Here is a 26,674-nt window from a genome sequence, read left to right as displayed (position 1 = left end):
CACATTGAGAAAAAGAACTGCAGCATGAGGGAGGCTTTGACAAATAATCCCAAAAATTTTTTTAGAATCAACTCAACCCTAATTATTTAGAGAAATTAATTTTTATTGATATTAGTTTTGATTCTTTGAGCCGGACTAATTTAGAGTATATGAATTAGGAATAAATTTTTTTAAATCTCTCCTAAAAATGAATCGAAGAACTTTTCATTTCCATTTAGTTAACTCTCTTACGAACTACCGCCATTTGTTAAATAATCAGAAGGTTATTTATCTTTGTTGGAACTCGGAAATATGTAACCAACCCATCGTTTTGTTGAGGTAATCATGTACGACAAAATAGTCTCTTCGTGTTCTAGATTTCACCAAAAGTAGCAAGAGGGAGGGAGGATAAAAGCTCTCTTTCCTCTCGTGCAAGTTAATGTAACCGATCGCGCAAATTAAATTGTTAAAAACCATCATTTTTTTTTTTGCAATAGTGGGTTCAATCTTAGGCAATCATCAATCTAAGATATTTTAAATTTAATTGATAATCTTTCCATAATTGTTAGCCTACCTTGATTATATTAGCGCTGCACTAATATTACTTTTTCTTTTATAACAAAAAGAAGAAAAATACAGCTACCAAAAAAAAAAAAAAAACAACAAGAAGAAGAAGAAAAATACTACTTTTTCTTTTACAAAGAATTAAAGCTATACTTTTTCTCATACATTCCACTTAGAATAAGATTAGCTTCCGTTAACCTCCCCAGAACTTACATATAACAAAAACCTATGACAAAGTCCACTCGCCCTCCACACTTGAAACAAATCTAGGTAACAGCTCAGGTCAAATCCAATATAGCAGAAGCAAACGAGTTTGGAAAAATAGAAGGAGGATCTAATTAATCGTAGGTATATATATATTTTCCCCCTAAAGTGGCCAGTCTAGTATAGAATGATGACCTCCATTAAGTCAAATTTAGCACGTCATTAACTATTTTGTTATATGTATTTCGTGCGGCAATGCATTGATGTCACGTATGAAGCATTGAGGAATCTTACAAATAATCATTAGTCCAAGTTAAACACGATAATAAGAAGGATATTATTCTAATTTGGTGGCATGACGTGTCTAAGAATCAATAATCGTGCCTTAGGGCTGTTTCTGTTTCAGTTTAATACCAAGCCCGTAACATTGCATAACTACGTGGGGCAACCAAAACTTTAAGGTGAAGTCAACAACGATACGGTTTTTGTCATTTTTGCTTTGTATTTTTCAGGGAAAAAGTGACAAGAAGTTGACCTTTTACTCGCTGTTTTCATGTGGTTATTTGTCTTTAACTCAATATAGTGGTAGGTGATGATATAACTCTCAATCGGGACGTTTCGGATTTTAGAACAATGAGGTGAACGTGGGTGATTGATCTTTTGACACGGAAGGTGATCGATATCAGCAATGTCATACATGTGGGTGGGATTTTCCCCAATGTCTCAGTTCATAAGACTAAGGGGGAAGGGGAGAGATTTTTGTTTGTGTGTGGGGGAGTATAATATGATTAGCAAAAGATAAATAACTTTGCCCAATAAAGAATAATGGCAAAGTCAAGAAGAAGTTGGGAAACAGAAAAATAGATGCAATTTTTCGTCCATTAACCGTAGGCTATATGATAGGAGTGAGTAATCCTTTCTTAATTTCTGTCTCTTCACGATAAATATGTGATTTGACGTAAAGTTTTGTACTTAGAGCGCGCAAATAAATTTATTAATTGACATTTTTACTTACAATGATTTGTATTAGTATCTAGTCTCATGGCCATTATAAAACACTTCATGCTTATTTGATAATATGTTATATAACTTCAATAAAGTATAATATCCCAAATTTATTTTCTATTAATATATTTAATTAAGAAAAAATCTTGTCATAAGTAATTATTAAAAATATTTTTCTCAAACCAATTCAAATGTACACGTGTCAAAAATATCTTCTATGCCTAAACAAGGAGAAAATTAAGCAATAAAATGGGCAGCAAAGTATGGGTTTGGAGTGTGGGGATGAGTATATTTTTAACAGAATGAGAGTAGATCTTGTGCCCCGTTTGACACAAAACTAACAAATATCCGAAGAAGATTTGGTCAATTTTTTTTTTCTTCCAAAAAATGCTTTCTTGTGCCCTATTTTTATTTTTGTGTGAATGATGTTATTTAATTCTTATTTTTATTTTCACTTTTCAACACAAACAAATAATCCTCTGGGAATTTGACAGTGTGTATATCTTGAAAAGTTATTTAAAATAAAAAATACTTGGTTTAGACACCCGAGCTAAAATTTAAAGTCTTTCGAAGTTTTACGATAAAACTACCAAAATTTTGTTCCACGTGTCATCATCGTGTGAGTCTAGAAACTCGCAGCCACAACAAATCCAGACTGGTTTCCACATGTCGCTGGAGTAGCTGAGCATTCTGAATGACAACGAGTTTGGTGGCCTCAAGAAATATGCCACGTGATAAATTAAACCAGCTGCAACTGGCAATGGGTTTGACAGCATGGTATTTTGACAAAATTTTAAGAGAACATGGCATTCATGTAAATTTTTGGGAAAACATGGCATGTGATTGTGCCTTTATCTGATAGATATCGTTAAGATGGGCGGTAGAATTCATATTCTCTTAGTTATAAGTCATGACTCGCTCATCGTGACTTCAAATATGATGTGGATAGTCATTAAAAGTTATGCTGATTATATTGAGTGTTAGACGGGTAAGGGGAAGTTCATGGTGTCAGATCATCATCAATGGGTTAAGGTACACTGACCTTATCAAGTGGATTCGATACCATATCTCAACCCATAATTTTAAGGCATTGACTTTATGGGTCCTTTTACTTATATAGATTTCATTTAGTCTATTACCAATCAATGTAAAACTTTATCACATTTAAATATCTCAACAATTTTTTTCCTCAAGTGTGAAACTCCACACTAGTATGTTCCCCGTCAACTGAGTATCACATGCACAAGTATTCAACTCGCCTCTAGCCAAACACCTAGCTTGCTCGAGTCCAACCTGACTTATATATAAATTTTCTAATTTCACTTCAGACCATTTCATACAAAATTTTAAAGAAGTTTATACAACATATATTTTCAACCAATAAATATTATATCAAAATTATAAGGAATTACAGATAAAATCTTGAAAACCTAAAATATCCATAACAACAAAGAAATCCTCATCACTAGTTCAAATAAAAATAAAAATTTCAAATAATATAACGAATACAATGCAATTTCTATACGAGAAATTCGTATGAGAATGGGATAATAAAACATTAAATATGTGTTACTTTAGCCATAACATTAAAAATACATTCCTATATAATAAAATAAAACACTCACTCTTGAGAATGGAATAATTTTTTATTGTATTCACTTGCTTTATTTGACGCGTAATTTCGTTGTTAAAGAGCACTTTTATTACTTTTTAAATATTTCCAAGTACTTGCAAATCAATTAATTTCAAACCTAGTATTCCTTTAAACAAAATGTTCAAATTCCTAATTCATTGTTTATTTTCAATTTCCGATTTAGTAGGAGTGTTTTCGAATTTATGTAAAAAAGATTATCATAGATAATAGGAGTGTTTAAAAAAACGGGGCCTCTTTGATTGTGTTTACCCCCCTCCCCCCTAAAACTGTTTTGTTAATTAACGAAATATGTGTTTTCTATGTTTTGGAAGTTAAAAGTTAAAAAAAAATAAAAAAAAATTCAGACATATTTTATAAATTTTATTCTAAAAACTAAAAAACAGTTATAATTTTTAGAACTATTTTTATAAAACAAGACTTATTAAACAGGTTTTTTATTTTTTTGTTTAGAAAATTAAAAAATTATTTCGGAAAACACAATTCAAAACAGGCTAATTTTTGTTTTTAAAATTTGAGTAAATACTCTTTTTGGTCCCTAATAAAAAATCGGTCTCCACTTTAGTCCCTTACAAAAAAATTAGTCAGTTTGTCCATAACAAATTCAAATTGGATCTATTAAGTTGAAATCGTGGTCCCTCACAATTTCAAAAAAGACCCATATATATTAGTCCCTCAAAAGGACTAAAATGGGTTCACTTTGAATTTGTTAGGGACCAACTGACTAATTTTTCTTTTGTAAGGGACTAAAGTGGGGATTGTGTTTTTTGTTAGGGACCCAAAAGGGTATTTACTCTTAAAATTTTAAGTTCAAATTCTTTTGTATCTGAATTAATGGATGTTTTTTAAATTCAAAACAGATACAAATCATTTTATTTTTATTATAATTTTAAATTTTAAAATTTTTATTTATTTAACCTCAATTTTTAAAGAATACATGTGAAATGTAATTTATATCACAATCTAGTTTAAATGTGAGACTGTAATTCTTATATGATTATGAAGTGAATTAATAAATAAATACAATAACTTTGTGAAATGAACTACAATGATTTAGTTGAACTTTATACTCATTAATAACTTCAATTTGCCAAAGATATGTATCTACTTTAAATTTTTTATCTAAGTTATTGTTATTTAAAAGATAGAAATACCATACTTTAGACAAAAGTTGTAAATGTAGAGTTTAATTTCATTGAAAAATAAAATAAAAATATATTGTTATCTAATAATATATTGTGTGTAGAAAAAATTAACTATCACAAAAGTTTAAATTGTTAGATGAATGCAAAAAAATAATTACATATTTTATGTTATGTTTCTAACAAGTTCACGTATAAAAGTTCATTGAACTTGAAAGATAGATATTATACAAATCCATATTTATTTATGTGAAGGATTTTTATAATTAAATATTTGTTAAAAGAAAAATAGGGCAAAACTCTAGATCACTTAATTATAAAGGTTCTACTATCATATCAAACAACTAAATAATTTTACATTATATATTATATTTTTAACCATCACCTTATTAATGAGTTTGATAACATATGAGATGTCATATTATTAAATAATATAATTGATGACCAACGGATCATCAATATCATAAGGAATTAGTATAAAATTGTTCGCACCAGAAATACGTTCAAATTAAATGCTAAATATTATTATGCATGATTGTAACCTCCAAAAAAGTATTATTAAGCACAGGCTTGGGCGAAGCGTCAGCTAAAAAGCTAGTTGATAAATATTTTATGTTTTGATAACTCAGTTGATAAATAATTTTAAGGTTATGCTTATATCATTTTACATGAGATAAACAATTTTTCTACACACACAAAAGAGGGATGAGTCCCACCACTTTTTTTTTCTTTCTCCTCTTACCTATGGGTCTCACTTATAATTTTATTTCTACAACATGAGATAATTACTTTCTTACAACATAAGAAGTATTTCCCATAATTGTAAGTCATAAACAGTTTCATTTTTGCTTGTATTTCTTGAGGGTGTGATACACTGATATGTCATGATATGTGTGCTCAATCAAATTGGGCTGGGCTAAGAGCAGAATGCGTTCCTTGATGGATTTATTGTGCCGACCTAACATTTCATGTCTGAAAATACCTCTTATTAATTGGTAATTGTAGTGTGTTTGGGGTTTGAGCCCACTTCAATCCACTGGACAGCATGCTGGTTTTGGTTTTTAATTCCATTTTTTATTCCAGGCCTACTCTAAGAACTTTTTTATTGTCCCTTTTGTTTTATGCTTTAGTAGATCTTGCTAATGTATTAGAGGTTTACCTGTAATGTAAGTTATTTATTTATTTTTTGAGCAAGTAAAGTGTAAACAAGATTAAATTTCTTGATGGAAAAATATCACTCATTACCTTTATTGATTAAGTTTTCAAATTGAAAAAGGGTTAGATTTCTGTCTGCACAAGACAAATAAAGACAATCAACTTCGGCTTTTAAGCTTGTTTGGATATGGTTTAAGGCATTATTATGAGCTACAGATGTATATGGGCCAGCCCGGACAGCACCGACACTCGCATTAGTTATTGAATAATAATACTTTCAAATAACTTTTTAGAATAACTATAGAATTAGTTCATAATTGAATGGTCACACATACGTGTGTGTACGAACAAATGTGCTGAACCTGTAAAAGCTCAAATTCATTTTATTTACTAAAATTTCCAACTCAAGCTTAAATCGTAAGCCTAATTTAGTTCATGGAGAGAGGAGCAAAGTTTAAATTAAGAAAAAAATAATTATTAGAAGAAGAAAGAAGAATACTGCCCTATTACTAGATAGGAATTTTAAAATAGTACACTTATTTTTTGTTTATGAAATTTAAAATTGATTAAATTATACACTTGACCCTATAATTTCACTCCAAGTTCAATTAAACCCTTATAGTTCAAAACCTTTTGAAAGATTCTTATAATTTTCAAACAATATGCAAAATGTATTTTTTTCCAGTTGTTTTAATATTCTCCCTCGGTTATTTTTTATTTGTTTTTTAAGTTAGTTGTTTACGAATTAAGAAAATAATTATATCACCTCAATTATAAGCAAAAATACCTTTATTTGATTGAATTATCATTTATTAGGATATTTAAAATATTACTATTACTCTATTAAATCTTCCTATCATTTATTAACGAGGTAAAGTGTGAAAAATAGAAGAAAAACATTTCACTTATTACATCCAAGCAATACTGTTCATTCGAGAGTTCCACATGTTCACTCAATTTAGAAACAATGACATTGACAATTACGCGGATGTTACATTGCAACAAACTGCATAGAGTAATATTACTTTATATTTTTTTTCTTCCAGAAATTATATATAAAGTATTTACTTAAGTTTGACAAAAAAGAGAACAAGTAATCTAAACATAAACGATCAGATTTCCAGTCAATGTGACATTAAGAAAAATATGAAAAACTAGAGCTGGAGAGTATGGACTGCATGACAAATGTAAGGGAAATTTTTCAATCCTCCTGGATGATTTTTTTCTCTTCTAGAAATGATTATAGCCAATAAATCTAGAACTACATAATTAAATAAATTTAAAAGTTATGATCTTTTATGAAAAAAAGTAAAGTCTTTCTTTAAAAGAACATATACAATGATATTTGACTTCTCTTATTTTTTAATAACAGTATGTGATTGTACTTAAAAGAAGACATAAATTTCATCAAGTACCTATCGTATTCAATTAATATTTTCGCTTTCTAACAAAATTGTATTCTATTGGTTGGAAATTCAAATGTCAACAATATAGTTCAGTATCAGAGATGAATAAGTTAAATAAGGAGTGTTTATCATAATTCAACAATATAATTCAAATGTTTTTTTTTTTGAAATTTTTTGAGGTAAGAGGACGTACATTTCTCCTCAAATAAAAGATTAATCTCATCTTTTTTTCGATAACGAAGCTCAATGTATCCGTTATTCTAATGAGGGATAGCCTTTAAGTTGTATTCTGAGAATAAAGTGACCCGAAGAAGTTGAATAAAAGCACATCTAAATTATATCAAAATAAAAAATAAAAATAAAATAAGGAATGTTTATGTATGAGCCCAAGTTTTAATGTTTTTAGTTGAGATATAATATCAATTCACCTAGCTATTGACCTATTGTAATAAGTTAATTGCTTAAATCCATTTATGTATTGATGATAATCTTTCTTATTTTGGGCACCGTCACCATTATCCTCAATCCATATACATCCAAAGTGTTATTATCTTTCTCTCGATTTGTTTGACTCGAGTATCATATTAAGAAATTTCACTCTATATTTCAGCCGTTTATTTGATTATCTAGTTTATTTAAAATTAATAATTAATAAATAGATATAATTTAATAAACTACAACTTTCTATCAACAAAAATCAATAGCTAAGAGAATAATAAGACTTAATAAACTACAACTATATATATATATATATATATATATATATATATATATATATATATATATATATATATATAGAAATTAACATGATATGATTATGTAAGAAAATGAATTAACGGCGATGATGTATAATTATCTATTTTAATATAATTTTTTTTCCTTATCACTATTAATTTATTTTTGGGAAATAATATCTTCATGTTGTATAAAAAAGCTATTTTATGCTATACATCTATAAAATTTCATGTCAATTATTTCTTTTTTTTAGATTGTGAATCCCACATATTTGTGTCACTAATACGAGAGTATTATCTCATATAACATGAGATTAGTAAATCTCTTTTATTTTTATATGATTATAATTTGTTGACATAATTATATAATGTTAATTAATACATAAAAAATTTCATTCCGTACATATCAAAGTGGCTGTAATGCTCACTTTTTGTTCTGCTTTTTTGACTTGGTGCGCTTGAGGTTGGAGATTGCAAGCTGCTCTGAATCTGTTGTTCTTATTCCGATACCCAGCACTTTGCTTATCCTTTGCATGGTTGTTGACTTCTTAGTTATCACGGAGTTGGGAATAATGATGTTTAAACAAGCACGAGTGATTTGACAAAAAGTGAAGGCTGTGGTTGTCTTTTTAAATGTACAATTTCTTAACGTGATTTTTTTTTTTTGCTTCCTCAGCCGACAAGAATGAATGATCCCTATTCCCTAGCTGCTACAGTGAAAGACGGAAGAGTGACCATTTGACAAAAAAATTTATCAGACTGTGACATAAACAGTAAATTTTGTCAAAATACCATGCGATATATTTCGTTATTATGTGTAGCGAAATATGTTTGCAAGTAATTCGCTACACAGTGTAGTGAAATATGCCATGTCAGGCTGCAAAGTCAGCAAAAATGTCACGTGTCAAGCAGGCAGAAATTCGCTACACTGTGTAACGAATTATGTTTGAATTTTGCTATTCGCTACACTGTGTAGCAAATTACTTGCAAACATATTTCGCTACATAGTATAGCGAAATATACCGCGTGACATTTTGGCAAAATTTACTGTTAGTGTGACAGTTTGATAATTTTTTTGCCAAACATGACAAAATGGTCACTGTTCCCTAATCACGTCTTATTCTAAATAAAGAGAGAGACAAGAGCCAAGAGGGATACTGATTTGAAGCTTGAAAGTGAATTTCTTCATTTTTTTTATTTGTTTCTCTTTTGTTTTTCATAATTATATTATTAAGACTTAGTTACTAAATTTTTTGACATAAATAACTTGTGTTGTTAACCATTTTGTTCAAACCCTGACAACCATTCTGACAACCATTAATGGTTGACAAGGATATCAACTCAGTCAACGTTAAGTAGTCTCATCAAGTGCAAAATGTTTGGGTAAATTAGATAAAGTTAGATTCCGATATTTATGCATATCTTAACATTTATTCTCAATATTTATGTTTGACATCTTGCGATTTGTTAAGGAAATCTAATGGGGTTTGGTAGCAAACAGGAATAGCTTGTTTGAAACGGTGTGTGATGTAGCCAATCCAAGTCCAACTAGTCCGTGCCCTGTTCATGCTAACTCACTACTCAGTTTTCTATCCATGAAAATGACACCAAACAAATACTAGACATGACCCGAACAAAACGGGTATACGTATTTTATCACTTAATCATTAATGTCCCCACTTCAGTTTATACAGCAAGTGTTCATTTTTCTTGGGTGGTAATGAGTCATGACAATAGTAGGCTAAATTCAAATGACGAAACAGTTCAATGTGTTAACATATATATATATATATATATATATATATATATATATATATATATATTCTTGGGTTAATAATCGTACGAGAAAATTAAGTCCATATACACAAATACTCGTAGATGTAACTTGTTAGAGAGAAGATGATAACAAGTACTTAATGGGTGCTCGCTCCTTATGAAAGAGCCCCAACCTTTCTGCTGAGAGAGAAAGAGTGAATTATTAATGGGTTGTGAAGCAGAGGCAGAGGAGCATAGCAAGATACCAATGCTACCCTTGTTCTCTATCCCAACAATAATGCAGTCACCAGAGCGTTCAGGGATGCTTACTCCCCCACTTCACACTTCAGCTGCAGTTCCATTTCGCTGGGAACAAGAGCCTGGAAAACCAAGGCCTTGCAACGCCCTTGTCACCTTCTCTAAGGGCTTGGAACTTCCTCCGAGGTTGCTAGCACCCTCACTCTTGGAGGGTTCTTTTGTGACCAGCAACAGATTTCGGTCTCCATCTTTTAGAAAGAGCAACAATTGCTATGGTTCTTTTAGTGCCGATAGAGGGCTGCATGGGGCTATGGTTCTCACCAAAGGAGAGGCAATCAAGGACAAAGGGTGGTTTTGTTCTTGGAGGAAAAAGGGCTTCAAGGTCAATAGAGAGGTCACTGGGGGTAGTCATGTCTTCCCATCTTCTACTGCTACCTTTGGAGACACTCACAACAAGGTTAACAGGTCAAAGATGAAACGTTCTGGAAGCTTTTCCAGCAGCCTATCCCATAACAAGTCTCGCGTCTGGGTAAAGATTTAACTCTTTTGTAGTCAGTCAACTGCTGGCTACTTGAATAATTGTATTGTTATCCTGAGAGCATGTAGTTTTGTAGCAATTTTTGTCTTGGTTGGCCATTTAGTCAAGATTCTCTATTATGTCCATGAATCTATATCTGGTAATTGGCTGGGATTCTTTTGAGGAAAATTGAGATTCTAATTTCTAAGAATGAGGGATTTCACTTGAATAAAGCTGCTAAATTGTGTGTTACCCCAACAAAAAAAATTTGCTATTTTGAGTGGGGTAATAGAACCCATTTGGGATTTGGTTGATACTGCTGTGAGATCCTTTTAATCTTAGTGGGGGGGGGGGGGGGGGGGGGGGGGGGGGGGGTTATGCCGCTTTAAAAAAATTGTGTGACTTGTGTCTCATAAAATTGTTTTGTGTTAGTGTGAATAAGATGATATTTTATTACATAGCAAATGTTCCTCTGATCTTGTAATTATTTTGCAGACAACTATCTGTGAGGGCTTGAAACAGGTGGTTCCGTGGAGTAGGAAAAAGCCGAAGAAAAATGGGAGTGGCCTTAGGCTCTGAGATTTTTTCTGGGCAACGTCGTCTGGTCAAATTCAATTATATGAAGCTACACCACTATAAAAACTTCGGATTAGTTCATGCTCGCCACCTGTAGCTGTATGTATGTTTTCACATGTTATAAGTTGTACAGGATTTATAACCCTATCAATTATCAATTATTAGAAGTAGGTATCTCCGTGTAATCTTGCAATGTTACAGTTGTCTCTGTCAACGTCTCCGTTCCATGTCCAGGGAAAAAAATATGTGGGCACGCATAACAAATTATTCGGAGTTCAAGTCATGAAATAAATTATGGTGGTACTACCCTATCCAGAAAGGTTTTACATATACTATTAGGGTAAAGCTACCCTCATGTAACATAATTTAAACAAACTTTACTACTCAAACAAAAATGCATGTGGGTCCCATATATGTAATAAAAATAAAAAGTAAAAAATATGGTGCGAAAACCAATGAGTCAGTAGGTAAAATTACATGATACTCCTTTTCTCCATACTATTAATACATTTTTAATTCTAAATATTATTTTACTCACTTGATTTAATCATTTATGCTAAATGATATATTTAATTATTTATCCAATTATATTAATTATGTTTTACGACACATTATATACAAATATCAAATTCCTTTACCGAGAAGTTAAAATACGCCGTAACACATTGGTCTAACATTTTAAAAATGCAAAGGTTTCGTCGAAGTTAAGTTAAATATGGTCAATATTTATCAAAAAAATATCGACAATATCACTATTCTAACATTAATGTTATTTAAATATTTCTTAAATAATTCATATAATTCTCTTCAACATAATTCATTTACTTGTTTTTTTTTTTGTTCTCTTTCTTAATCACCATCAATTACCCCTTTTATTTAGGTAATTATATTATTTTTACACAAGATTTTACGCTTCCCGTACAAGAGATAGATCTTCCTAAGAACAAGGCTTACAGTTATTGATAATTTATAAATTATGGTTAACGTATATTAATTTAGGGTAATGTAACTATCATATTACAAGACAGTGAAATGAATTTCCTGCACACACACTTCGTTTATCGAGCTTGTGTTTTTTTTTTTTCTTTTTAAAAATTGTGGGCACCATAAAACTTGTATTTGCAGGAACATTTGCTTCCGTCTAGGACAAAAGTAAACCCCGTTAATTAATTATGGAACTAATAGTTTATGTTCTAGGAAAATTGTTACCTCATGTTATAGATATAAAATTATAAGTGAGACTCACAAGTAAAAAGAGAGAAAAAAAAAAAAAAAAAAAAAGAGAGAAAAAATAAATAATGAGCCCACCCATCTTTTGTGTGTGTAAAAAAATTGAAAATATAACCCATAGTTTATTCCCAACTAGTAAGTAATTCGATTTCCTGCTCAATAATTAACCAATACATTTTTTTTTTTTGGTAGTCAACCAATACATATTAACTAATAGTATATCTTTTTTTTGGAAATATTCCAATTGGTTGATCGCTTCGCGATTAGTCCAATTCGGAGCGGGTTCAGGATTAAGACTTTAAACCCATCCCAAAACAATTCCATGAGAAGCGTAAACTTATCGTGCACGATGGAGGGGAAAAAAACAACAACGAATCTACATATAGCATGAAAAACACTATTAACTATCTTTTCAGTTTTTTTATCTTAAAAACTTTTTTAAACATTTTTCCATCGAAAATGCTTAAAAAAGAACACAGACAAATTTGAGTAAACAAAAATCCTTCACATTGACCCCAGAAAAACAATTTCAGAACTCGCAGATAAACTGATATTCAACCAACTCTTAACCTAAATTAATATGAAATGAAACCACTTAATGATTCCGGAGCAGATCCGTCACAAATAAAAGCTAAATCCAATATTTAGTACTCTTATTTCTCTCATTATGAATGAAAATAAGTTCAGACACGGAAGTTGGCAAATTTGCCATTATATCTCAAGTAAGTCACACTTACTTTTTACCAGTCATACCTGCAACCACCTGCAATGACACAAGACATCAATGTCAGGAAACGATAAATGAGGGAGGCGGAGGGAAGGAGTGCATGTAATAACACTTCAAAACAAGCAATTCCTGCAAATAATGGTGGGTTAACATATATTGAAGGAACTTTAAAACACTGGGTGCTTTGACTCAAGTGGTACGAGTAGATGAAACTGAAAGCGGGGGGTGGTTTTGAAAACCCAGCTCAATACACTGTGATGCTGAAACTCGTTTGTTTCAAAACCACCTTCCATTAAAGGCCTTTACTACGAGTTATTCAGAAAGAAGGGGACCGAGTAATCTGTCTCCTAACAATGGAAAAAACAGAAGAGAGTCCTCTGGACCTTTACATTTGAGGACATAACACCACCAAACTTGAGTTTAGTATGAAGAGTACTACCAGTGAACAGAAAACATATTAAACATTTATACAACAACTCTGGATTTGAAATTAACACTACAAAGTTAGTGCCAGAAGCAACACTCACATCACTTAAAGCGGGCTGAGGAGGTCGCTTGGTTCCCTGATACGAATCCAGCATAGGCCTCACAAAAGCTGGAAGAAAAAGCCCTGAAGGATTTCACAACATAATAAGTGACTAGCCTGTTAGTAGAAAATGACTATACCGAAAGAGAAATATGTTGAAGTGTATACTAAATCTAATTTTAGTGGACTCGCCATCCGTTAAACAGCATAAACTGGTTACGGAGAATATTAATTAATCAAAAGAAAATTTAAAACTAGAAGAGCTAAACCTCTCACTAGGGTTTCTGCCCTTCCCAGAGCCCAGTGAGGGAGCAAAGAGAAAAGAACCAGGAGCTAAGAGAAAGAACTCTTCATGCTTTTACTCTTAGTCCTTATTTTAAAAAAGAGATTCAATGAGCAATTTGAATTTAGTCCTATCCATCATGCACTCTTATCAAATAAAAGCATAGAAGATTCAGGCAGTTAGGTGCACAAACTACAGGCTGGAACAAGAAGAATTATTTTCATGATTGTGATCGAAATGATATATGCAAAACTTGAAATTTCATGTGGCTGGTTCAAATGAGGATTTACATCCACATTTACAATTCAAGAAATTGAACATGAGGCATAAGCCGCAACCTAACATTCTGTTGGTTAATTTTAGCATATCAGACGTACCTGTAGGATGTGAGATGAAAAAGGGGAAAAAAAGGACTTGATGAAAAAATATGAGTTCGTGAGAATAGATTTTTTTTTAAGAAAAAAAAGTTATATAATAAAATAATAGTAAGTAAATAATACACTAGAAGAAATTAACTACTAATTACCATGAACTAAATGGAGGAAATAATCTTTTGATCAAATTCAACGCAAAACAGCCATCCATCACAGTCAAAACGTATAAAGATACAGATAAAAAAGATTTGACGAGCAGAGGAAATAATTTGCTTGGTGACAATCATCAATCATGTAGCTAACAAAGGACACGTTGGTTGCCCAGGGAATCTGAAAAAAAAAAAAAATCAAATCTACTACAATCTCCTTCCAAACATTTGAACAACAAAAATTACAAATTTCTATCCTTTTTCGTACATCGAATGCAGTCTTCAATCAATCTCACAACAATAAATCCCAAAAACCAATTGCAGATGGAAAGTTAAATCAATCAGCACAATTATACCCAGTAATTTTATGAAATTATTCGCAAAAGGAAAATTCGAAAGGCGAGGGTAAAGAGAATATTGACAGAAGATTAGGGTTTCGAGACATACCAAAGCCAGCGATGAGAAGGGAAGCAGTGACCACTGGCTCTTGAACAACAAACATCTTCAGCTTCTCCATCACTGTCATTTTCGATTTCCTTTCTCACTTCTCACTTCCAACTTCTTAAGAAATGCGGCAATTTTTTTTTTTTTTGTCTTCCCCTCTCGTCTTCCGTGTGTAGGTGCATTCCTATTTTTCATTTTCAATATTATTTTTTTTGCCTTCTGAATTTTACACAATTTTTTTAATTGGTGGGCCCTATGCAACTTTGGCCCATCCAATTTAAGATGGTCAGAATCAGGCCCGTCCAGCCCGTTAATACTGCTTTTGAGTAGGTCATTAGGCTAGTAGGCTATAAATTGCAGCCACACAAACAGCCTGCAATGCTTGAATAGAAAAGCCCAAACAGACCAACTGATCCTACTTTTCGAGTGGTGTGTGTCTGCTGCACGCTTTGGAGGCCCACGGTGGCCTAAACAAATGAAAAATATATAGTACTGGGCTCGGACAAGATAGCTTGCCCATTTTTCATTCAGCTTTCCATGTGATGTCTAGAATGTCTTAATTATAATTTTTATTTTTAAATGACTCAAGTGGTTTTAGATAAATAAGACTAACAACATCCTAATAAGTAAATACTTAAAACTTAAAAGAGTAAGATAAGTGGGATATAAATATTTGGAATAGTTATAATTACTTATTAATTTTAAATTGTTGAGGCCGTCCGTTATTGACTTGACTTTGTCAGAACAGTGAGTTTAATATAGGTACCATGCATCACATAAAATACTTGGAATATAAATTCAATCACCATAGACTTGGTCCTTTAAGATGGAACTCTTCCTCTCAACAAAGAGCCACCCCCATCATTTTTCTTTTTAGTGTAATTAGTTACTGAAATAAAGTTTTTGGCAGTTTGCAGCTTGATATCTTCACCTACTCCCCGAAAGATATTTGAAGAGAAATAGCTGTTTGACATCATCTTCACAAAAAGATTTATGTACATCATCTCATTAACATATTCATTACAAAAGTGATGCAGAATACACAAATGTAAGGACCAACAAATCTACAAAAATACATGCACATCATATAAAATAATGGGGCTTCTTTCCATGTTAACCAATTCCCCTTGTTGATTAATCTTCTATGACAAGCAGGACTATGATTCAAGTCATACAGAACTATGAACGAGGCCACATCCAACCCACTGTCCATCCTAAGAGCAAGCCAGCCCCAACAAGACTCAATCCTAAAGCAAACGCAACAGCATATGTTGTAATATCACATTTTGGCTTGCCTTCCCTTTCTTGTTTGGCACTGGGAAATTTCTGTTTTCTCTTCCTTGAGTTCCTACCTTCATTGGATATCCACGGAAGAGCCACTGGAAAGAGAGTAGAGATTGGCTTATCCGTGTTCTTAATCTGACTGCACAGAGTTTCCAGCTGCAGCAGTTGCAACCATTGCTTATAGGCAAAGAGTTGTGAAGCCTGTTTGAAAATGAAGGTAACAATGTGCTCTTTCTCAGCCATAGCTTGTTTTGCTGCTGCTTCTGCTTCCCTTGCACGTGTTTGAGAGTGACACAGTGCTTCCATTAGTTGAGCTTTGCTGGGGTCTCCCTCAAAAGTTTGTTGACTCTCCGTGACATCCTCATGTATAGGGGTATAACTGCAACAAAGTTGCCAGTCCAAACCAATATTAAGCAAATGAAAAGCTATGCGAAGTTGTATTGTTTTGGGTTTAAAATAGCTTATAAACAAATTCTTTCTGAGAGATCTTATGACAAATAAGCAACTTTTGTCCCAAATTTATACAAAATCAAACACATGGCTACTACCTATGGTAGAATATAGAACATTCCCCAATTTGTCAACTTTTTTGGCTAAAGATTTTGAGCGAAATTTAATGCAATCATCTGACATCAACAGGAAAATACCTTGAAGATTTGTCAGAAGCAAAATATAAAAGCCCTTCATTGGCAGAAGGCCGCAGCTTCTTATGCATCAATCCTGAATCTAAACTTCCCCGTGCATGAACTGTCAAATTGGAAAAGCTTATGGGTTTGGCCTCACATTCATAAGATGCTGTCTTTATTTTGTCATCACAATTACTATCACATGGGTGTCCTCTAAGATGCTTCTTCTTGGGTGGAGGAAGATCACAATTCTCAATATGGTTGTGTGATTTCTGTGAAACAAAGGAAGCTAACTCATCCCTATCTGTAGTCCGCCACCATGGCACGGCCTTATCACCTTCAACCCAAGAATAATCTGATTCCAAGCAAATATCATTTGTTTGCTTGGAGGACACTGAGCATCCAACAGAATCTCTCTCCATTGATTCATATTTTGCCATCACATCCATTAATTCAGGAAATGCTTCAGAATTCTTACTAAATGTTTTATTTTCATCACTAGCTATCAAAGTTTCCATCTCATCCTCTAATGCATTTAACTGTTCACATGTTAAACCCTTTTGATACCCATAATTAGATTGCAAATGCAACCACCACCTAGAGTCAGGTGAAAGATTAGAAAATGATGTTTTACTGTTAAAATGGGTGACATTGGAAGCAGCATGATCAGATTCATCTGCTGTATTGGCAGGTCCAGCATCAACCAAATTTGATGTTGCACATGAAGATTGACAACAAGCCAACTTGGGAGCTCTTTTTGCATCTTCTTGGACAAAGCAACGATTAGCAGTTCTCTGCCACAGAGCCCTCGCTTCTGCTGCCGCCATCACTCATCTATTCTTTCTTCATAATTTCTGGGCAAAACTAAAATATTAGAAGTTAAAAACATCTGAATCCATTTAAAGGGATTTATTAATTATGCTTGGCAAAGCCAAAACTATGAAATCACAAAGAAGATAGCCTGTAATTGGTTGACCACCAATGCACTTCTGACAAAAAAATAAATAATAAAAACAAAACATTGAGATGCATAGATTGGTACGACTGCTCCACATATATCAAAAGAGATAAAAAAAAAAAAAGATAATAATTTTAGTAAAAAAAAAGGCCAAAATTTTCACAGAACTCGGTACAGAGTCAGACTTTGGGATTTCTACATACACTTACAAGATCATACACCAAGTTTAAAGGGGCAGAGAACAGATAACATAGAAACTGAAAACTCTCTTGCATGGAAGTACCAGGCCAAGACTTTTTTAAGTAAAAAGGCTTATCAAAACAGATCAAAATGGTCAAACCCAAACATATTCATAACAAGCATAAAAAATCAATCAGCACCAGAATGAAATTAGAAACAAATACATAAAATAGAATATAAAGTCCGCAAATTTTGAACCCCCCAGAAGACAATAATCACTCAGACCGATAATCATAGAAAAGACGCAAAGAAACCTTGGCATATGAACAGTTTAAGACCAAAACAAAGTATATTATCAGAGAGAAAAAAAGAGGAAACATAGAAGGATTGAGTGAACGAACCAAGAGAGAAATTTGCACATAGTGGGCAAGCCTGGATCATGGTGAATTGATGGAAAAGAAGGGCATAAGATAGAAATCCAAGAAAATCAGAGACAGCAATGAATGAAGAAGGAGAAGGTGATGACGCTTGTGAGAGAGCATGGCTTTTGTTTTGTGTCTGCTTTTCTTGTTTTCTCATTTTCTTTTATCATTCTATTTTACGCTGTCGGTTTACACGCAAAGCTTTTTTTGCTTCGGTACAGGGACACGACAACTGAAGCTTAAGACCACTACGACGCCGTTTGTGGCATTATCTCTTCTTTCTTCGCAGTCTTTGTCAATTAGTTGCTCTATGCCTAGCAATGGCGGGGTCCACAAGAAAATCAATCTGAAGAGTTCTTCATGAAGCCTCTTGTATTTACACGTGGCGATGACGCAAAAGAATCAACGGCTGATCGCTTGTCCGCCTAGCCATCAAAAGATAAGGAGTAAGAACTCTTATCTTTCTTTCAAAGAAGAGATATCATTGTCTTTTTCCTTTTTTTAAAAAAAATTGCACGTAGGAAAAGCCCTTATCCACAGGCCATGCCAACGACCGTTTTGGTCTGTCCTAAGAAGTAGATATAATCACAAGTTATAAATGCTTCCTTTTTGGTATTTTTATAAATTTATTGAACTAATTATTTATTCTAATTAATATAACACACAAATTCAGTGGTACTTTGGAACTGTCAGTTAACTTAACTTGAATTCTAAAGATAAAGGCCTGAGATCAAATTAACTACTAACACAGAATGATTCATTTTGGTCAGGATCTATTTACCATTAAAAAAATCAAAGTTCATAATCATAAAAAAACAACGTGCGTAGCCGTAGTTTTATGGTTGACAATCACAAATTGCAATGGCTTGAGTGGAAATGGTATATGACTACTAGGATTTGAATTATCTCACGTGAAAAAGTAGTTATGTGATCATATTATTTAATTACAATTATTTATTAATGATGAAATAAGAGAGAAAAATATATAATTTTTAAATAAATAATTATAATAAAAAAATATGATCATATGACCACTTTTTTCACGGTATTACCATAATTGTGATCCACGTCAATTCTGGTTGCTAGAATGAAAAGATGAATAAAAGATCCACGTTCCAGGCTGGCAAGTGAATCCACAGATCTAGGTTGTTTTTCTCTCTCTGTGTGCTGCAACTCATGCGGGACCCATTCGTATCCTCGGGTTACGCACACACTATGCAGTTTGGTCCCTCGTAGTACTGGATTATGGAATCTCAAAAGTCAAAATAATGCTCAAAATTATTAAAGCTGCCTTATCGCCCATTTTCAACTGTTCCCCACTTAATCACTTCCAACTCTCTCTTCCAGTGTGATAATTACAAAAGCAATATTCCAAAAACCTCCACAAAAATTATTGATATTGCTAATAATTTGTTGGCTGAAATAAACAAAGGGTTTTATAATTCACAGATAAAATATGCGTGTGACTTTATAATATGTAATAACTAATATGTAAGTATAAAATATGGGAAACACTATTTTTATTTTATATGAGATAATTATTTTATATTTTTTCATTTTGAAAATTTTATCCTTTTTTTTTTCTTTTAATGATTGGCTTCATTTGGCTCCTTTTTATAATATGAGAGAACTATTTTATATTTAAAAAATATATATATTTTCATGTAAAATAATAACAGTATTTCCATCCGAACAAAATCATTGTTTCGTTGATTATAACGATGTGCGCTCATTGTTGGTATTAAGCCCAACTTCCTTTGGTCCAGGCCCATGCCTTTCCTTTTTCTTGCATATAAGTATGTCGACGGCCCATAACCATAGAATATGCCATACCCATAACTTCTATACCTGAGTGAGCCTTTGGAATTCGTAAAATCATCCCATTTACATTTGGGATCTTGTCAGAATTCAAAGATTTGCTGGAGCTTTGTTCAACCTTATAAGCACGCCTCAGCTTTTTAGAATTTGTTTGGGAAAAAAAAAAATTCAAGGGAAAGAAAAGGAAGCGAAAGGAAATGAAAGATTTTTCCCTTCCTTTATAAATAAAACCCTTAAATTGGAAGAACTTGATTTTGTGAAAATTTCTAAATCTTTTTTCTTATTATTTTAAACTCACAAACAATAAAATAGATTATTAAAACCATTGTTTTTTTTTTTCCTTTTTAAAATTAACTCTAAAACAAACCCTTGATCATTGACCCGTAGACATATAAGGAAAGTCAAGAAGTCCAACATCGCCATTTTTGCCACCAGTCAATGACTCAATATAACCGTTTCGTACTCATTATCAAACCCAGAAAGAGAGCGCCCACCACCTTCACAAGAGAAGAGTCAAGAATTGTCCCGTAAATAGAAATGAGCCAATATTCATACACAAAACAGGTCACGAACCTTAAAAAATAATTCATCATTTGACCCTCATATAGAGCTCCTTTTCGCAGAAAAAAAATAAAAATAAAATAACGAGTTTTATCCTTATATTTTTAATCTTGAGAACGGAAGTAATTACAAATTACGTTTGATTTTCTCTTTAAGATTGAATCGATAGTCCATAAACAAGAATTGGATTTTTTTTTTAATTTCTTCATTTCTGGATTAAAAATAATAATACTTATTTCCGGTCTTGAAAATATTAGTTCTATAATAAGAGTGAAATATGGTCTTGAAGTGATGTATAAGAGCTGAGTAGGTGATGAAAGAATTTTAAGAGAGGCTTAAAATTATAATCCCTGACTCGTGTCGAACTCGGGATTAGTTCTATAATCGACTCAAAAATTTCGAAGCCCTGGGAATATGAGGAATTCTTCTCGCCTAAAAGATAATTAGGGTTGATATCCAATTAAAAAAAAAAGAACAAGTCAAAGGGATTTTAAATTTTATTTTTTAATATATACTTTTAGTCTTTGATTATATATTCTCGTAAACATTATCGTAAGGCTAAAAATGTCTCAAGGCCTTGTGCCAAAAAAAAAAAATGTCTAAAGGCACCGTTGCGAGTAAGGAAGCACAAACACTTCTAAAAACAGGGAGAATCGTGTCCGACACGCTTCGACACGGCGACACGCTCCGACACGGTGTCGAATACGCGGTCAACTTTTCCGACACGTTGACCATTCCGACATGCGAATTTGACCATGTCCGACACGATCAAATGGCATTTTTTTAATTCTTTTTTTAAAAAAAAAATTATTTTTTTTAAAAATTAAAATATATTAATAAAGCTTCTACCTGATCATATCAATTTTATTTTTTTGTCTTTTTTCTCCTTAAGTAGATAAGAGATCATCTCAGCATCATTGTTGTCAATTCCTATCACGCTCTTGTTGTATCTCCTTGTCTCTGATATCTCTCTCTAATATGATTTGATCTTTCTATCTGATATTATATCTCTCTCTCATCCCAATTTTTATTTTTTTATTAAAGCTTCCATCTTTATAACGTGTTGATGGGTATTATTAATTTAGTTTCATTTTTTTGTTAAATTATTAAATATTAAATGAAATATACACTATATAAATTAAAAATATTATTTAATATTAAAACGTGTCCCAACGTGTCGAAATCCATAATTTTTTAGGATTGACGTGTCGGAGTGTCGTGTCACGCGTCGCGTGTTGTATCGGTGCTATATAGGTTGCGAGTACGACTATCAATAACAACATCTTTACTCAGAATTCAAATTTTAAGTATATGTTTGAATGAAAGGATTTGAAAGAAAAAGAAATGGAAGATTAATTTTTGTCACTAAATTAATATAGTTACCAAATATTTATAAACATGAATAATAATAGATGATTTATAAGTTACACATAATTTCTTATTTTATTCTTTATTTAAAAAATTTCTCAAATAAAGAGAACGTGTGTACTTATATATTTTAAAAAAGAGGAAGGTTATATTTACAACTTTTTTTTTATAACCTCTACAACCATATATCATAACCGTTGATTTTCGCCAATCAACGGTTGTCATTTATTATGAATTAATAATTAATTAATGAGTTTAATTTGCGAAAAGCGTAACCGTTGATTGGCGGAAATCAACGGTTACGATATATGGTTATAAGAGGTTGTAAAAAAAAAGGTTGTAACTATAACCTCTCCCTTTAAAAAAATAATTATATATTTATGTGTTAAACTTTCATTTTCTTTTTATTCAAGTTAATATTACAAATATTAACTATCGCGAGGTTGAACGAACAAGATTTATTTCCCACTTATGATAATAAGACAATGTTTTCATTTCACATGATAACGTAGTGTGGAAATGTTTTGTAAAAAAAGTAAATATAAATGCTGTCGAATATAATGTGGCTATTTTTTCTTCTTATATTATAAATTAAACAAATAAAGATCACGTTGAATTGATTTGTAATCTCCAATGGTTTTTTTCTATTTACAAAATATGAAATTATTCCTTTATACTTTAATTTTTTCACTATTAATTTCCTGTTTCATTTAAAATAATACTGATAATTGTAACCAAAAAATTAACAATATTGATAATTAGTTACTCAAATATATACGCGATTAAAATGGCTAATAGTTTACAGTAATCATGTAACAGACGGGGGCAAATTCTATTTTCTACAAGTACTTGCATTATAATTCAAGAAAAATTGTTAATGCTGGTATGGTATGTATTATACAGAATCAGGTGCCAGTGCATACGATACCTAGTTTCTGGCTTGGTAATATTCGGAGTTCACAGAAGACTTTTGTTTAGAAAATTATACACGCGTATACATTATCCTGAACTAACATCAAGTTCTCTCTAGCAGGTGGATATTATTAATATTGCTAAGTACCCAGTCACCTTCTACAGGAAATTCAAGTGGCTCACCGGCCATGGGATGATCAAAGTCTACTAAAGTACCGTAACCATCAAAGATAGGGTTGTCATTGATTGGAAAGACAGTGTCAAGATGGCCGTGAGCGTGTTCATTATGAATGCTCAACAGCTGCTCTTTTTGTTCTCGCTGCTCTGAGACCCGAGTTTCTATCGATTCCAGCTGCGCCTTCAGTTCCTGAATCATCTTTTGCAGCTGGAAAATAGCACCAGCACTGCCATAAACTGGGTCTCTAAGCCTTGCCGTGGCCTCATAGACCATGGCTTTAACAGCATCCTCTCTCTTTGTCTCCTCCACTATCTAGAACAACAATAACATGTTACAATGTTAAACCTTTTACTAATCCTTTCGCACCATGTTCATGTGTAAGAAGAACAAGTATAGGCAAAGGTGGATTTGGTATAATTAAGTTATATAATTAGACCATTTTTTTTTTCTCTCTAAATTTCCCTCTCTCTTATAAAGGAGAGATGGTTTGATTTTATTAGTTTATCATATTTGCCATAGCAGATTTTAACAGTATCAATTAGCATATATAGCATCAATTCAATCCCAACATAATCAGGGAAATAGCTAAACATTGGACAAAAACAAACCTTCTAAAGAACCTTGGGATACACCATCCCAAAAGCTAGCTCAAGGGGTGAGAGTGCCCCAAGGCCTTATAAAGGCCATATTAGTTGTCCATCCAATCAATGTGGGACTATATATCATCTCAACACCTCACGCAAGAGTCCTTTGGGCTAGAAGCGTGGAATTGCACATGCCCATACACCACCCCAAAAGCTAGCTCAAAGGGTGAGAGTGCCCAAGGCCTTATAAAGACCATATTAGTTGTCCATCTATATATCTCAACAAAGACTATTGAAGGATTTTAAATATCTAAGGTTAAACTTTGGTTAATATCAAAATGGGCACATATAAATTCACTTGGAAATTAACGTAACAGTCGTGATAAAGGATATATAATTGTATGAGCAGCTATATATGTCACCTGAATCATTTTGATGACGTTGCTAGCACCGAACACCCTATGCACTCCAACAAATTTTTCAACCTCGTGAGTTGGGAAATATGGAGCAAGTAGGCACTTACTGTCACATCTACGGCGTAGCATCCTGCAAGCTGCGCAAGGTTGATGGGTCTTCGACTCTGCCTCAGCATGGAAACCCATATGTTTGAAAGATGCAAATTGTTATAATAATGACTAGCTAGGCTGAGTATGACCAAAGTGCAAATGAAGCACATATATAGAAGATGGAGAAGTTGTTACGTGGGTTGATAGGTCGAGTAGCAGAAAAGCTTCTTGTTTGGATGCTAGATTTTCAAAGGCTAAGTGCAAGGAAGATGCAGAGGCGGCCACTAAGGACAGATTTAGGATGATGGTATTGTTGAAAAAAAAAACTTGCGATGTGTTACGTCTCAGTCTCACTGTTGGCATGGTGAACCTAACACACGCTAACCCAACTTGGCTTTTCCCAAATTAGACAATTGGAAAATTGGACCGGGCCAGTCGCTGTTCTGTGTCCAGCCGATATAGAACTCCCGCATGGTGAGATCCAAGTCCAACTACTTTCGAAGGAGTCAAACATCAGAATTCTGAACAAGTGATTTCAGTTATATATTATTGTGCGAGCCATTTTTTATTTTTCATTAATATTGTTCAATTGGAAATGTTTCATTAGGGAATGTCCAACCCAAACATTGGTATAGATACTCGTTTTGAGATGATTAGAATCCGTAGGCCAATAATCCCGTGTTAGGGGTGTGTGTACTGGAGTGAGGGAGATTGAGAGAATTTTAGGCATAGTGTGCCCAAGTGAATAGGTTGATGGATGTGTATATTGGACTATAATCTCCTTAATATACGGGAGCATTTTGACAATTGTGGAAGTGGTGCACTTAGAAAGTGATTCTACATATCCCTGAAGAATGGTCGTGTCGGTAGCTACTCACATCAGTGGATAGAAAATAAGACCAAGTCAATAATATTCCTCATCCAATGGGCCTTGGACTTGATTGGAGATCATGGCACAAATAATCAAAACCATACATGTATCAACGATTGAATCAAAAAATCTAATATTAATTAATAATGAATTAAGTGAACATCATATAAATAAAAGGACTTTGCACCTAATAATATCATTGCTCACTTGACCCATGGTTGACCGTCTCTTCCTATCATGAGCTCCGTCTGCACAGCCGGCAATTATCATTTAATAAATATTCTTCAAATAGCTATAAATCATCAAAGTACAATTAATTGGAGATAACTTTCGTATTAACTAGTAACAAGGTTCAAACTGAATTTTATGTGGGATAAATAGTTTAGAGGATTGAAATTCACTCAATAATATTTTGCAAAAGGCAGCTAAGTATAGCGTTCAAGTAAGAACTAGCCATACAATCAAAGAAGATACTTAGGTCTTTGCGGTCAATAAAAAAAAAATCATATTCTATCATTAATTGTATTTGATATTTATGAAATTGCATTTGAAAATTGCAAACTTTACTAGGACTATCAATTTATCATCTATACTAGGGTTTGTTTGGTGTGATATATAAGATATAATAGTATAAATTTATAATATACATTATGATATTTTTAGTTGTTTGATGTTATCATCGTATAGTATTAAGCTTATACAATACGTTATGACATTTTTAGTTGTTTGGTGTTACCATCGTATATATAGTATAAGCTTATACAACATAATCCCTTAATACATCAAAATGATGTATAACTTAATCAGGTCTAAAGGGGTGAGATTAGGTTTGATAAAGTGTTTATGTATTAACATTACTGACTAATACAATTTTCAATAATTAATATATTATTTCAATATTAATATATTAAAATAAAAATTATTTTTTTAAAATATTAGATATTTTTATAAAAATTAATAATTTTTTAAGCACACTAATCAATAGATTTTTATAAAATTTAATATCATATGATATATTTGGAAGAATTATATAAATTCTTTATTAAAGGGTATCTTTGTTAAAAATATTTATTTTTATCTTATCTAATGTTATACAGTGCATTACCAAATGTTAAATGATATTATCTTATATAATAACATGTCAAACGCTGGATAGTATTAAAATTTATTTAGGCTTATACTATCAATCTTTATCTTATATTGTACACCAAACATGCCCTAGAGATTGAAATATGGCAACATTCCTTAAAAATATATATATAATAAAAAATAATAATCACTTCAAATTACAAAGCGAAGTACAAATTAAACTAACTGGTTTTGAATTTTGAACATTGACGTTAATTTAATTTAATTTATTTTTTAAACCTAGAAGTTGGAAGTAGATAGTTTACTCTTCAGTTTTCTTTCTTTCTTTATTTTTTTCTTTTTGGCCAAATTTACATGTGCTTGTTAAAAAGTTTTACTTACTTCATTCAAGAATAATATATAATCGGAGGAACACAGAATCCAAACTCAAAATTTATGTGACAATATAACGAAGAAACTTATCATTGAGATTTGAATAAAACGTCGTTATTAGGTAGGAAGTGTAAACTTGAGAATTCGAAGTAGCTAGGAAGTGTAAAATATATAAACAATTGCGGTACAATATTGATTACTTCAATGTTCGTTGCTGCGGCGGCTTCTTTCCTTGAAAATAGAAAAGAAAAAACAAAAATGTTAGC

General features: G+C 32.2%; 4 protein-coding genes across 5 annotated transcripts; 1 reads left to right on the top strand and 3 right to left on the bottom strand.

Annotated features, from left to right (window-relative positions):
• The first annotated feature begins 9,788 nt into the window (after window positions 1-9,788).
• LOC133315320 (uncharacterized protein At4g00950-like) lies at window positions 9,789-11,163 on the top strand. Its single transcript, XM_061516919.1, has 2 exons — window positions 9,789-10,382; window positions 10,866-11,163. Exons 1-2 carry the CDS (start codon window positions 9,822-9,824, stop codon window positions 10,947-10,949), a joined length of 645 nt encoding a protein of 214 aa, XP_061372903.1. The 5' UTR covers window positions 9,789-9,821; the 3' UTR covers window positions 10,950-11,163.
• A 1,503-nt stretch (window positions 11,164-12,666) lies between these two features.
• Window positions 12,667-14,866, bottom strand: LOC133315314 (uncharacterized). The gene is made up of 3 exons (XM_061516913.1): window positions 14,683-14,866; window positions 13,431-13,513; window positions 12,667-12,939 (listed from the first exon to the last, which is right to left on the bottom strand). The coding sequence occupies exons 1-3, from the start codon at window positions 14,759-14,761 to the stop codon at window positions 12,910-12,912; spliced, it is 192 nt and encodes a 63-aa protein (XP_061372897.1). The 5' UTR covers window positions 14,762-14,866; the 3' UTR covers window positions 12,667-12,909.
• Window positions 14,867-15,647: 781 nt separating this feature from the next.
• LOC133315280 (uncharacterized) lies at window positions 15,648-18,372 on the bottom strand. 2 transcript variants are annotated; one of them, XM_061516873.1, is made up of 3 exons: window positions 18,129-18,372; window positions 16,611-17,453; window positions 15,648-16,342 (listed from the first exon to the last, which is right to left on the bottom strand). In XM_061516873.1, exons 2-3 carry the CDS (start codon window positions 17,414-17,416, stop codon window positions 15,859-15,861), a joined length of 1,290 nt encoding a protein of 429 aa, XP_061372857.1. In that variant the 5' UTR covers window positions 17,417-17,453; window positions 18,129-18,372; the 3' UTR covers window positions 15,648-15,858. The 2 variants fall into 2 exon arrangements, with proteins under 2 accessions (XP_061372857.1, XP_061372856.1); XM_061516872.1 differs by having other exon boundaries at window positions 16,611-17,443.
• Window positions 18,373-22,911: 4,539 nt separating this feature from the next.
• Window positions 22,912-24,187, bottom strand: LOC133315300 (LOB domain-containing protein 25-like). Its single transcript, XM_061516898.1, has 2 exons — window positions 23,993-24,187; window positions 22,912-23,298 (listed from the first exon to the last, which is right to left on the bottom strand). Exons 1-2 carry the CDS (start codon window positions 24,170-24,172, stop codon window positions 22,912-22,914), a joined length of 567 nt encoding a protein of 188 aa, XP_061372882.1. The 5' UTR covers window positions 24,173-24,187.
• Window positions 24,188-26,674: the final 2,487 nt, after the last annotated feature.

The sequence above is a fragment of the Gastrolobium bilobum genome, unplaced genomic scaffold, assembly GCF_033153095.1.
Source record: "Gastrolobium bilobum isolate Gb01-03AN ecotype WA unplaced genomic scaffold, APGP_CSIRO_Gbil_v1 utg1030, whole genome shotgun sequence".
Lineage (NCBI taxonomy): Eukaryota > Viridiplantae > Streptophyta > Magnoliopsida > Fabales > Fabaceae > Gastrolobium > Gastrolobium bilobum.
Note: the sequence above shows the minus strand (reverse complement) of the source record. Positions and strands in the feature narration are given on the sequence as shown.

Bases quoted from the DNA above. Each gene is read 5' to 3' on its own strand.
- LOC133315320 (XM_061516919.1), top strand. From the start codon at position 9,822: ATGGGTTGTGAAGCAGAGGCAGAGGAGCATAGCAAGATACCAATGCTA. The intron at 10,383-10,865 runs GTAAAGATTTAA...ATTATTTTGCAG, and splicing joins ATAACAAGTCTCGCGTCTGG to ACAACTATCTGTGAGGGCTT.
- LOC133315314 (XM_061516913.1), bottom strand. From the start codon at position 14,761: ATGACAGTGATGGAGAAGCTGAAGATGTTTGTTGTTCAAGAGCCAGTG. The intron at 13,514-14,682 runs GTATGTCTCGAA...GAAATCCTTCAG, and splicing joins CCTTCTCATCGCTGGCTTTG to GGCTTTTTCTTCCAGCTTTT. The intron at 12,940-13,430 runs GTGAGTGTTGCT...GTGTCATTGCAG, and splicing joins CTCAGCCCGCTTTAAGTGAT to GTGGTTGCAGGTATGACTGG.
- LOC133315300 (XM_061516898.1), bottom strand. From the start codon at position 24,172: ATGGGTTTCCATGCTGAGGCAGAGTCGAAGACCCATCAACCTTGCGCA. The intron at 23,299-23,992 runs GTGACATATATA...TTGTTGTTCTAG, and splicing joins ACGTCATCAAAATGATTCAG to ATAGTGGAGGAGACAAAGAG.
- LOC133315280 (XM_061516873.1), bottom strand. From the start codon at position 17,416: ATGGCGGCAGCAGAAGCGAGGGCTCTGTGGCAGAGAACTGCTAATCGT. The intron at 16,343-16,610 runs GTATTTTCCTGT...ACTTTGTTGCAG, and splicing joins GCTTCTGACAAATCTTCAAG to TTATACCCCTATACATGAGG.